The 13754-nt window shown below is 36.4% G+C and overlaps 1 protein-coding gene across 6 annotated transcripts in view; it reads right to left on the bottom strand.

Annotated features, from left to right (window-relative positions):
* Nucleotides 1-12938, bottom strand: part of LOC127877094 (zinc finger and SCAN domain-containing protein 12-like) — a 28313-nt gene extending 15375 nt beyond the window's left edge. The window contains exons 1-3 of one of the 6 annotated variants that reach the window (XM_052422737.1): nt 12780-12938; nt 6785-6840; nt 5624-5700 (exon numbers count right to left, since the gene is read on the bottom strand). In XM_052422737.1, the coding sequence (XP_052278697.1) occupies nt 5624-5647 (24 nt within the window). In that variant the 5' untranslated portion in view covers nt 5648-5700; nt 6785-6840; nt 12780-12938. Of the gene's footprint in view, nt 1-5623; nt 5701-6784; nt 6841-12547; nt 12648-12779 lie in introns of those variants that run through there. The other 5 variants (XM_052422736.1, XM_052422738.1, XM_052422739.1 and 2 more) reach the window with 5 other exon arrangements.
* Between the last annotated feature and the right edge of the window lie 816 nt (nt 12939-13754).

Raw genomic sequence — 13754 nt, 5'->3', positions numbered from 1 at the left:
TCAAGATTCAATTCATTCACTTGAGTTTGCTGTTGACAAGCTAACCAAAAAGAGCAACTCATATCAACCCCCATCCATTGTTTCAGGGGTTATAATTATAAACAAGACTATTGCCAAGCAATAAATGTCCCCTTCCGGCTCCACCATAGTCAGATTTTTTTTTATTAATGTTTTTATATTTGTTGCCATAGCAACCAGAATTTTTGACATAGGAACAAAATGAAATGGCATGCATAATGTCCATATTGCCATCTATCCATGTTTCAAGTTTCATGAAAAAATATGAAGAATTTTAAAGTTATCGCAGGATCCAGAAAACCACCATTTTTAGCAGTATTTCTAGTCTATTTGTTGCCATAGCAACCAGAATTTTTGACATAGGAGCAAAATGAAATGATGTGCATAAGGTCCATATTGCATATCTATCCATATTTTAAGTTTCATGAAAAAATATTTAGAACTTTTGAAGTTATTGCAGGATCCAGAAAAGTGTGACAGACTCACAGACAGACAGACACACAGAGCAAAAACCATAAGTCCCCTCCGGTGAAACTGGTGGGGGATAATACAAGGGCTGTCAGAGGACAGTGCGCTCGACTATTCGAGTGCTTGACAGTATAACATAAGCCATCATGGGGAAATTGTTCACATTCAATAATTTATTAGACGATCTTTCACAAATAAACAAGGGCTGTTTGTAAAACATGCATGCCCCCCATATGGGCTGTCCGTTGTAGTGGCAGCCATTGTGTGAATACGTTTTTTGTCACTGTGACCTTGACCTTTGACCTAGTGACCTGAAAATCAATATGGGTCATCTGCCAGTCATGATCAATGTACCTATGAAGTTTCATGATCCTAGGCGTAAGCGTTCTTGAGTTATCATTCGGAAACCATTTAACTATTTCGGGTCACCGTGATCTTTGACCTAGTGACCTCAAAATCAATAGGGGTCATCTGCGAGTCATGATCAATCTACCTATGAAGTTTCATAATCCTAGGAGTATGCGTTCTTGAGTTATCATCCGGATTCCATTTAACTATTTCGGGTCACCCTGACCTTGACCTTTGACCTTGTGACCTCAAAATCAATAGGGGTCATCTGCGAGTCATGATCAATCTACCTATGAAGTTTCATGATCCTAGGCGTAGGCGTTCTTGAGTTATCATCCGAAAACCATTTTACTATTTCGGGTCAACGTGACCTTGACCTTTGACCTAGTGACCTCAAAATCAATAGAGGTCATCTGCGAGTCATGATCTATCTAACGATGAAGTTACATGATCCTAGGCGTATGCGTTCTTGAGTTATCATCCGGAAACCATTTTACTATTTCGGTTCACCGTGACCTTGACCTTTGACCTAGTGACCTCAAAATCAATAGGGGTCATCTGCGAGTCATGATCAATCTACCTATGAAGTTTCATGATCCTAGGCGTAAGTGTTTTTGAGTTATCATCTGGAAACCATTTTACTATTTCGGGTCACCATGACCTTGACCTTTGACCTAGTGACCTCAAAATCAATAGGGGTCATCTGCGAGTCATGATCAATGTACCTATGAAGTTTCATGATCCTTGGCCCAAGCGTTCTTGAGTTATCATCCGGAAACCACCTGGTGGACGGATCGACAGACCGACGACATGTGCAAAGCAATATACCCCCTCTTCTTCAAAGGAGGGCATAAAAAAGGGAAAAAAAAATATTTTTTTTTTTTTAGGGGGTAGGGGGGGTCGAGAGGGGGGTATAGGGTATGATGTGGGGTGATGTCATTTATTAGATGATCTTTCAAAAAAAAAAAAGGAAAAAATATATATATTTTTTTTGGGGGGGGGGGGGGGCAGGGATTCTGGGTTGGGGCGTGGGGTATTGTTTGGGTAATGCAGCGATTTTCCTTGTCCAATTGGGAAAAGTACCCGTACCGGTCCAATTGGGAAAAATCGAGTCGTGAAAACCTCAAAATTGGGAAAAATCGAGTAGGTGAAAACCTCAAATTGGGAAATTGGTGTATTTGATTTTTTGCTCCCAAATACTTTAAATTGATAACCAACTGTTTTCAAGCTGTCAATATTATATAAACCTAGGTTCAAGCTATAGAGCTGCAAAGGGAAACTAACTAAATGTTGCTTAAAAAAAAAAAAAAAAAAAATTTTTTTTTTTTTTTTTTTTTACCTTTAATTGGGAATTTAAGGACAGCAATTGGGAAATTTGTATTTTTTTCGTAATTGGGAAAGTGCCGTTTACCGGTACTTAATAAAGAAGGAGGAAAATCGCTGTAATGTCCATTGTGGTATTCAGGTAAGTGTTGTTTTGTCAAAGTATTAATATAATCTGATCATAAATAAAGAAGTTATGGCAATGTAACTAAAGTAATATGCATATTGTAATGGAAAAGGGGCCGTAACTCATACAAAATGCTTGATACAGTTGTCTGCTCTTGTTTATAGATTGGGGTCATGTTGGTAAAGAAGTTTGCAAACAAGGGCTGTTTGCATGCCCCTATATGGGCTGTCAGTTGTAGTGGCAGCCATTGTGTGAATACGTTTTTTGTCACTGTTACCTTGACCTTTGACCTAGTGACCTGAAAATCAATAGGGGTCATCTGCCAGTCATGATAAATGTACGTTTGAAGTTTCATGATCCTAGGCCTAAGTATTCTTGGGTTATCATCTGCAAACCATTTTACTGTTTTGAGTCACTTTGACCTTGGCCTTTTACCTGAAAATCAATAGGGGTTATCTGCCAGTTATTATCAATGTACCTATGAAGTTTCGTGATCCTAGGCCTAAGCATTCTTGAGTTATCATCCGGAAACGATTTTACTGTTTCGAGTCACTGTGACATTGACCTTTGACCTAGTGACCTGAACATCAATAGGGGTCATCTGCCAGCCATGATCAATGTACCTATGAAGTTTCATGATCCTAGGCGTAAGACTTCTTGAGTTATCATCCGGAAACCATTTTACTGTTTCGAGTCACTGTGACCTTGACCTTTGACCTAGTGACCTGAACATCAATAGGGGTCATCTGCCAGTCATGATCAATGTACCTATGAAGTTTCATGATCCTAGGCGTAAGACTTCTTGAGTTATCATCCGGAAACCATTTTACTGTTTCGAGTCACTGTGACCTTGACCTTTGACCTAGTGACCTGAAAATCAATAGGGGTCATCTGCCAGTCATGATCAATGTACCTATGAAGTTTCATGATCCTAGGCGTAAGACTTCTTGAGTTAATATCCGGAAACCATTTTACTGTTTCGAGTCACTGTGACCTTGACCTTTGACCTAGTGACCTGAAAATCAATAGGGGTCATCTGCAAGTCATGATCAATGTACCTATGAAGTTTCATGAACCTAGGCGTAAGCGTTCTTGAGTTATCATCCGGAAACCATTTTACTATTTCGAGTCACTGTGACCTTGGCCTTCGACCTAGTGACCTCAAAATTAATAAAGGTCATCTGCGAGTCATGATCAATGTTCCTATGAAGTTTCATGATCCTAGGCGTAAGCGTTCTTGAGTTATCGTCCGGAAATTATCTGTTGGACGGACAAACCGACCTACCGACATGAGCAAAACAATATACCCCCTCTTCTCCGAAGGGGGGCATAAATATGAAAGCAATATGTCAAGGGACATTGAAAATATTTGAGGTGGTATGCAAACTTTAACATAGATTTATCAATAATATGCATATTCTAAGTGAAAAAAAAGCCGTATTTCTTAAAAAATGCTTGATACAGTTGTCTGCTCTTGTTTATAGGTTGGGGTCATGTTGGTAAAGAAGTATGCAAAATATTAAAGCAATATGTCAAGGAACATAGGAAATATTTGGGTTGGTACAAAAACTTTAATATTTGCACACTCACGCTAACGCTCAAGCCGGGGTTTCATATATAATAGTTGAGCTAAAAATGTATGTCAGCACCAGGGATCATATTTTCCAGCAACATCAATCGGTCTGGATTTAAATGGGGAAAAAGTGTCCGAAAATTTGTATCCGAAATTATGACAAATAAAGTTAAAATATATAACATTGATTTTGCCATTCATGAAGAGGGTATAATAATGTACAAGTTAAATTGCCTTAAGCATTTTTTTAAACGGAACATACGAGTTTTCTCAATTGGTTTTATCATTAGCTATTAAATTGTTGTTTCGGTAACTGTTTTATCTGACTTCATCATTGTCAATATTATTAATCTGTGTAAGTCTATACCGATGTTTTAAATCATTGTCGACTCGATAATAGCTTACACACATGCATTGAATCTAACAATGTCTGTGCGTAGATTGGCTACTGGCAATAATAAAACCAAATAGTTGAAAAACAATTCGTGTACCTTAAAGTTTGTTGTCGAATAAACCACGGCCAATAGTTAAGATGCGTAGGGATTAAATCACGAGTGCGAAGCACGAGTGATTAAAAACCATGCATCTTAACTTCCGGTCGTGGGTTAATCAACAACAAACAATAAAGTACACAAATTATTTCGATTCTAACACGATTTTTACTAAAGATTTATACAATGTATATTATTTTTCTTGTGTAATATTTTATGTGAAGTTCCGCCCATAAAAATAACTTTCGGCTGTTCTGTCAATCAAAACCGCAACTTTCATTCATTTATTGCCGGATTATTACGCTGGTGGAAAATGTATCGGCATGTTTTGTTTAGTTACAGTGCGTGCCATCAGTGTATAAGGTCCGCCCACAATTATTGCAGAATATCCGATTTTCTTCTTTGTTCATATGAAAGTTTACTGACTGTATCATGCATGAAATGCACAATTTCCACGAGGATAACATCGAGGTTTTAATCTCCGAAGTAACTGTCAAAGATTTTATTGTGGACGAGCACACATTATGGACCATTTAGTGTGCTAGGTATAAGCCAGTGAAATTATCGATTGATATTGACACTGGGTTATTCAAGCTTGACTAATACACAACCGCGCGAATCTTCGTTGTTTGGGGTCATACGCTGATACTAGTCGGCTGACGTGCAATAGACTGGTCCTGACCGGTTTAGAGACTGCAGTGAATGGTTTATCACACCTAATCGAGATAAGAATGTTATTAGGGTATGCTAGCATGTGCACTGCGTAATCGATTTCTTGTGGGAATTTTAGCAAACAGAATCGGACCGACTCTTTGGGATTTTTATCGGTCTTTCATGACCCCAATCGGTCTAGGACCGATAAAACCGAAAAAAATATGATCCCTGGTCAGCACTGAAAATTCATTTCTTTTAAACTATATTGTTATTTTTGGGAAACAACTTGGCGCTGCCTTACCAAAGATATTTCAACAAATTTTAGTTGCAACTTTTTTTTTTACCAAAGATATTTCAACAAAATTTAGTTGCAACTTTTTTTTTTGGCTTGCAACCAACATATGTGTTATCATCCGGAAACCATCTGGTGGACGGATCGACCGACATGTGCAAAACAATATACCCCCTCGTCTTCGAAGGGGGGCATAAAAATAAATTAAAATACATATTGGTTTGTATGTACTTCAGTTCCACAACAATTTTTTCAAGTGTCATGTATGATCGTACACATATAGCCCTTGGGTGCTGTCAATAAAAATACATGTCCCTTGTTGAATATACCTGCTGTTGCAGCTGGTCTGCCATGATCAAAGGTGGAACTGCCTCACTCACTTGCTGTAGACTCTTGTAAACCTCTACTGAAACACCACTACAAGTTGGACACTAGCAAGATGCATGTCTGAAGCATGTTAAGCCCATAACAGGGTTCCCAGCTTTTTGTATGAACAAAATTTCCTGATTTTTCCGATGAAAAATAAAAAATCCAGGATAATAATTTCCACCTATTTCTTGTTTTAGACACCCTCAAAAAATGGCAGTTGCAGACAATAACATGTATTATATTTATGTAATTTCATAGCAATGGCGTCCCATCAACCCTCACAGCCATCCTAGAGAAAGAAGTAGGTATTAAATTATAGTCTTCTAAGTTACATGTATACTTCAAAGCCCGATTTTTTTTATGATTTCAGTAACTTTTCCCAAATGACCTGACTTTTTCCAGGGTTCTCCTGATTTCCAGGTTGGCTGGGAACCCTGCATAACCAATAATGTCTGTAAATATTTAAAAAGCTGAACAATTCACATGTTTGACATATGGGCTTTAGTGTAACCTTGACCTTTACCTAAGAGGTGACACACCTCCACATGATAACCCTTTACCACTTAGATACGTATTTTGACGCATTTGTAGTCCCATAGAAAGTTACATTGAATTAATGACCTTTCTTACTAGATTCAAAATTTAAAGGCTTCATTTCCAACCCTTAGATACTGATGAGCAGCAAACAGCATAAAAACCGGAACAGACTGCCAGTTACTCGCAGGCTGTTCTGGTTTTATGCTGTTTGCACATAGCCATTTTCACCTTGTTTCCATGTTGGAAAGGGATAATCACATACGAGGCTGCTCAATTCCTATCTAACTTGCACAAGTCCATCAAAATTAGAATCAGCACATATTCCCCATTTTTTTGCGAAAAACATAACAACTTATCTATTTTTTTCACAAGTCTTGGGGCAAGTGGTAATAACATTTTCAGTATCTTGCAGCTTTTAACACACTTTTATACCCAGGTCTGACAAACTATTCAGAAATTAAATTTGCAATTCTATGATCATATCCCTATCAAGCTCATTATCTTTTAGCTTTAATCAATTACTAAGTGTTTTAATGAAGTTCCCCACTAAACAACTCAGAGACAGACTCTTTAAATGTACCTACCTAAAGCAACAGTTTTCTCTTCTTGATGGACAGCAAATCCGACAGAGCTCAATACACTGAAACAGTGGGTTAACAATTACGTCATACATAAAGTTACCGCCATATATCACAGAAAATAGCTGGCACAATTACCTTATAAACCAATATATAAAGCACATACAAACCACTGATAAAAGGTACAAAGCCTTAAAATTACATGTATGTCTCCCAATATGCTAAAAGCACATTATTTTTTTTCCAGTAATTGCATTATACTAGATCTGATATCTTCACTCCTATTCAAAGTCCATTTGATCAATGCTACAAAATATATGTCTTTCCCTTTATTTTGTATACCCTAAATATTCCTCTTTAATGCTTAATCCATAGGGCTCTTCAACATAGTACTTACATTTTCAGGTAATGCAGCATTGATTAAGTTTGAAGTTTTAAGTAAATCCCTTCAGTAGATAAAGAGTTATGCTCCGGACAAAACATTTACTTTAAAATTATATAAAAGGGGAGATAATTTAAAAACTAAGGTAGATAGAGTTATGGTTCTTGGTCACTGCACTTCTGCTAGTTGCCATCTGTTTATATTCTAAGTTTAAAGTAAATACATTGAATAGATTTGGAGTTATGCTTCGGACAAAGTTTCAGCCGGACGGACAGACGGACAGGACCAATTACTTTATCCTCTCCGAAAAAAAAATTTGGCGGGGATAATAAAAGTTTGAATATGTAAGTACGACTTAAAAAAACAATCATTGTCGTTCCGATGATTTATTTGTTTGCATAGTCGACATTACTTGTCGTGAAATGCCGCCTCATAATGTGAAAATAGGGTATATAACTTTGTGTTGTATATGCTTTTGTCAAGTGCTATTATCTGAAAGCAATAAAATCATATTGTTTTCGTTCATTAATACTTTTTAAAAAATTTGTCAATTTACGTTTCCCATTCCCTTTTCTCGTTTTATCATTTTTACATTAAGGTAGCGCACCTCTAATGGGCACATATCCAAATATAATCTAAGTAATTATTTTCTTAATCAGCATCATTTCACTGAACTACATGCAAATTTGTAGGTAGGCTTTCCATGCTTTTTAAAAAAATATACCGATTTTTTCAAAACCACCCCCACGCTCGGCTTTTGTCCAGTTTATTTTCACCCCTGGGGTATATAAAAGTTCCATAATTCATTCAAATTTCCTAATATGGGCATGCAGTTGGTGTGTACAGATGCTGTAAAGGTGTTTAAAGTTTAAACAAGTTGAAATAAGTATTCTTTTACAGACATTTATTTTTTACAAATTTTTATCTATGGAAGAGCGCCATGAAATGTAAGTGATTTCAGCCAAGTAAAAATTGGGTCGGTTACAAAGTGTCATAAAATTCAAAATAGTATCATTTAAGTCATATTTTAAACTTAGTTTTTATAGAAACACTATATACAGCAAAAATACCAAGAAATAGACAGATTTACCGTTTACTTTTTGAAATAAAAATAAAAATGCAACATGTATGGTTCGTATTTTCAACAGTAAATCACCCAATTTCGCCATAACGTTGTTTTAATTTTAATAATTGAAGAATGTGCATAAAAATTGCAACATATTTAACAATAAATAAAGCTTATATGCCATATTAAATCAAATTACGTTAGAAAATAAATAAAACGCGTCGCAAAAAAGTATACGTCGTCGGCAGGATTCGAACCTGCGCGGGAATATCCCAAAAGATTTCTAGTCTATCGCCTTAACCACTAGGCTACGGCACCTATTAGTAGGCTCTTCAACCTTCGAAGAAATCGCGGGAAATCATTAGAGGTGCGCTACCTTAAGTTTCCTTGTATTTGTTGTGTTATACACTTTTCTCATTGTGATGTCGCAATTTTCATTGACTTAGTGAAGATTATTTACTATATATTTATTGTTTAAATTCGATATTTGCATGTACAATTCCTATTTATATACTCCATAACTGTGATTTCTATTGATTGTTGTAATTGTTGTTTTGCGAAATAAATTTACATTTTCATATCTCACTTGTTTACACCCTTTATATACTATGCACGACTCGGATTTCCACCACGATGAAACAAAAACCAGACTGCAAATACACAAGAATGATTAATTAATCCCAGGGACAAAAATTCCACTCGTCCGCTCGTATTGACGAGTGAAATCTTGAAAGGACGAGTGAATTTCCCTATAGCTCTTGTCCTACAGGACGAGTGAAAAAAACTGATGTTAAAAATGTATTTTCTGACCAGAAAGACTCGTTTTCATTAAATAAAATCATTTTCTTAAAGCATATCTATTCCGAAAGGAGAATGCGAATGAACCTGAAATTGTAATTGTAAATTTCAAACAGCAGGTGCGCGTTGTTATGCGAGACTGTTTCCCGAGTAAATATTGGCTATTTAGTGTAAACTTTGCGCGTCCATGTTGACAGGGAACCATCCGACTGCATTTACTGTTAGTATTGATCTTTAAAGAATTGTTTAACTGTGAAGTACGGTTTGAAACCAGTCTGAATTTTGTCTGAAAAATGTCTGACATTAAAGTTGGTGGGAGCGATGTTCAAACGCTCCGAAACGGAAACACGCGAGTCTTCATTTAGTTATTTTGTGTTCCTCATAAATAAAGTAGATCTAACTTATTTCAATGCTTAACATTTCTTTTGTGATCAGCAGGCATGAATAACTGAGTAAGCAGCATTTTAGCAGTGATATAGGAAACTTTATTAGTCATATCAGCAATCTTTATTTCACACATACTTTGAAGGACAAGTGCATGTGTTTGCAGGACGAGTGAAAATGTTAATGCACTTGTCCTGCAGGACGAGTGCAGTTTAGAAATATTTTTGTCCCCTGAATCCTGTCAACAAACGTTTATAGCCGAGGTAGTATTGCTTGATTTTCATTTTACAATTAAAAAATGTGGGTAAAATAAAGGACACGAATGCAAATTAACTAAGTATTATGATCTCAAATACTGATAGTTACGTATGTTTGTTAATGTACCATAGCGCACACATTTTTAGCAATTACACAAACACTCAATTTGACGGGTTAATTTTTTTAAATATTTTTAAGTGATGTTAAATTATATAAAAAGTTGATTATTTGCTTTCTTATATAAAACTACGTAATGGTGGAATCGAGTTCAATAAATGTGTCAGTTACATCTTCGCTAATAGCTCCCAATCCAGTGCCTTCCCCAGGAATTTTTTCAGGCGCCCCGGGGCAGAGCGGGAGTGGGTTGATTTTTTTTTTAATTTAATGTGTCAATTCACGTTCTGTGGTGCGTTATAACTCAAAGAAAAACAGCGTCAAAAGACGTCATTTGGTGCGCTATGACTCTTCAAAAAAATCCCCCAGTCATTAAAAAATATATTTTTTTATATTGTTTAATTGTTTTAAAACTTTTCCGCACAGATAGTAAAATCCCGACTCGAACGATTCCCCAATACATCCGTTTCAACCCGACTCTATTACTGTATACTTACTTTTTTCAAGTTTCTATTTATTACCCGATAATCCCGTTTACTCCGTTTTTATCAATCTCTTTCTGGTAAATATTTATGATAAAAGCTTTCAGTTATTTCTTTAACACAAACCTTGCCATTTTTTAAGTGACTATTTATAGATTTGATGAAATATTGCCTCTGAATATGCGTCAATCCCCTGACCTGTTGTGCGCTTGTTAAAACGCTCAATACACGCCATTTGTATGCAATAGACGCGACGTTGTACATGTTGCATAATTTTTGCGCTCTTTTTAATTGAGGAAAAGATTCGACACAAAATAAATTTGCACTGCTAATTTGAAGCAAAAATATTTAACGTTGCGGTAACATTTACATTCGGAAGTGTGTTTCGGCTTAAAAACGCATTAACATCGACTTACGGGAATGGAATTCGGATTACAAATTTAATTATTCCCATTTGAGATTTCAACAAATATTAACCGTTGCGTTATAAATTCAACGATAATTTGTTTAAACACTTTACGAGGCGAATGAATGTTTTGACGGAATTATGCATGAAATTCAAGTTGTCCACGAGGATCACGGCCGGTTGCCATCATCAGTCTACTAACTATCGATTATCGGACGAAACATCTACAAGTGTGCGTAATTAATTCAACGAAAATTTGTTAAAGAACATAACGTGTCGAATAAATGTCAGAAAAACGAGGTGAATCATTTCTATAAATGGACATGTTGAAATATACATGTACTGGAATTAAATAAATTGTTATCACATAATTGTAACCGGATGTCATTTGCACAACTTACTCGCTATAATAATCAATTGTTAACCGCTTGCAATTCATTTCTCGTATTAATTACGAGTCATATGTAACACTTGTTTACAGTAAAAAGGTGTGATGATGATGCCCGAAACCGTCTTTAATGTTCTGTACTGTACTAATTACCGGTTTTAAATTACTCAAATGGTACAACTTCTTGCTAATTAAGCTGCGATAAACTCTTACCGGTACTTCATGCCCGACGTCAATCAAAAATAATGGTCGATAGTTAACCTCGCCCTCATAAGCATTCGCATAACCGATTGGACGATGAAATTCACAGTTTGACGACTGGAAAGTTACCAGATACATCCTTTTCAGCATTTAAATGACTGTGTAATGTGGCTAGAATAATCGATACGCGCGTCATGCTATTCTCTTATCAGTGGATTATCCATTACCCCATGTGGTGTTTATGGCGATTACTTGTGAAAGTAGGTACCGAGTGCTCTTTTAAAACAGGGAATATTGATACACTGATAGGGAAACCTTGATTTTTTTTAACAATCTCCACTTTCTTTTACTGAAGAATACACTGATCGGAAAATTTCAATCGCCCCGGGGACTCTGATTTCGAAATTCAAGCACCCTGGCAAGGGGCGCTTAAATGACCTGGGGAAGACCCTGCAATCACCGCAGTTCGCTAGTTAAATTTTAGCGAGTAAAAAAAACAACAACAATAGTGTTAATAATCAGTACGTACCCTTATTTGTTATCACAAAGGTATTGATTTATTGCTTTATTACTTTGATTGTTGAAACGTTATTTATTACCGTCTATGTTGCGGCATGTTGTTCTAACTAGTCGCCAGTGCAAGTTGACAGTATGTCAGGGAAAAAAGTAAAATGCAATGTAATAAATACATCTCTAAGTCTCCTATTCATTGCTAATTTCGAACTTATCCGCCATTGCGTTTGTTTAGGTTTAAATTAACGATTCAAATCTCTATAGGAAAGGCTATACGAACAGAGCCGTACGGGTAGCCTCGTGTCTACCCGTACGGGGCCGTTTGACTAGCCACTGCCTTTGTTTTTAGGACATGAAAGCAGGAAATCCAAAATAGTTCTTTGGTCTTAAGTTACATACTAAAAAAGCTCCAGTACAAATATTTGTGTTTGAATCTTGCCCTTACCCTTGTACTTATGACTGATTTAAATACAATTAACTGTCAAATTGGTGCATCATATGCCATGGAATGGAATTACCCCACACAATGTTTAAATTAATTTATTCAAGTTTTATAACATGATTACAATATACTTGTATAAAATAAACATTTTATTTATCATTATACAGTACATGAAATATTTCAACAACTAATAAACGAAAACAAAAGTAAACATTAAAACAAAGATGAAAGTCGCAAATGGCGTGGCTGGATTCATGGAAACACGCCATTTTTATTATGTCGTCAAATGAATTATCAATAATGCAAAATACAACGACTAAACAGAATGCAATTACTTCATACATGGGTATGCATCTTCAGAAAGTATTTATGGATCAAAAAGTAACCATTTAATTTACAGGGTACGTAATTTTTATGCATTTTGGAGCACTGTTTGTCCCCCTTCTTTCAAGGGCACGTAATCAATCTGACGCCATTTTGTTGCCTGCATAAAATTATTCGTCTAGTTATCGCCCATATACATTCAAAAGCTTATAACAAAACGCATAAATAAATGTGCATCCTTACCAAAATCACACCGGCGCTTCTTTCCTTTCGAAATTTTTGTCGGATTTTCATCAAAAGGTATGGAAATAGCCACAAAACTTTTGCTGTGCGCTCCGGCCACTTTGATAATTTTCGGGTCAGGCACGCCGGTTGGTTGAACACCCAGCATGCATTGCGAGACAATGCGCCATTGCTCGTATCAATGAGTAAATCACGTGACCGTGGGAAAATATTTTACAAATTTACACATAATTACGGAAGCGAAATATTGACATGTGTGTCGCCATCGTCGTAAACATTGATGCACAGCGGTAGAGAGGTGACAGTCATGGGTTTCATATTTCACACAGTTTCAGAAGACTTAGCGATTACCCGAACGTCCTTAATGTTCTAGCACTGTGAAATAAAACTACCGAAATAGTGAAGTGCACATGATAGAAGGGAAGTCGTTTAATTTTCTTTCAACTCATGTGTGACGCGCTTAGTCTGTCTGAAATCTTTCCTGCGATAAAATTACACAGTTAAACGTGAATTGTATATCGGAAAGTGTCGTTTTTTGAAGTTTCATTTACAAGACACAAACAGATTTTTAAAAACCGCTTCATGCAAAAATGTGACTTATGCAATATGCTGCCAGCGAAGCTTTAGTCCAGCATGCGCTTCCGCGCAGTCTTGTCAGGATATTCATATTGAGGAGGATACTAATGAGATGTCACGTCTGACTGACTAATGGGGTTATTTACCCTCGGGACTTCGGTTAAAAACCATTGCCCGAGCACACTGCTTAACATAGAACTGCATAAAAAGCCGAAAACGGCCATAAAATGGACAGCCCGATTTTACTGGGCTGTACCATTGGTATAAATATAAAACTTTGCAGTGTTGGTGCGGTGCCTTAATAAAAATCTATTGGTTTAAAAATATATAACCTTTATATAAAGCGTTAAAAAGACGCAGTGCTCTACAGTGGATAGGCCTAACGCGGTTAAAAAGCGG

Source organism: Dreissena polymorpha, chromosome 4, assembly GCF_020536995.1.
Source record: "Dreissena polymorpha isolate Duluth1 chromosome 4, UMN_Dpol_1.0, whole genome shotgun sequence".
NCBI lineage: Eukaryota > Metazoa > Mollusca > Bivalvia > Myida > Dreissenidae > Dreissena > Dreissena polymorpha.
Note: the sequence above shows the minus strand (reverse complement) of the source record. Positions and strands in the feature narration are given on the sequence as shown.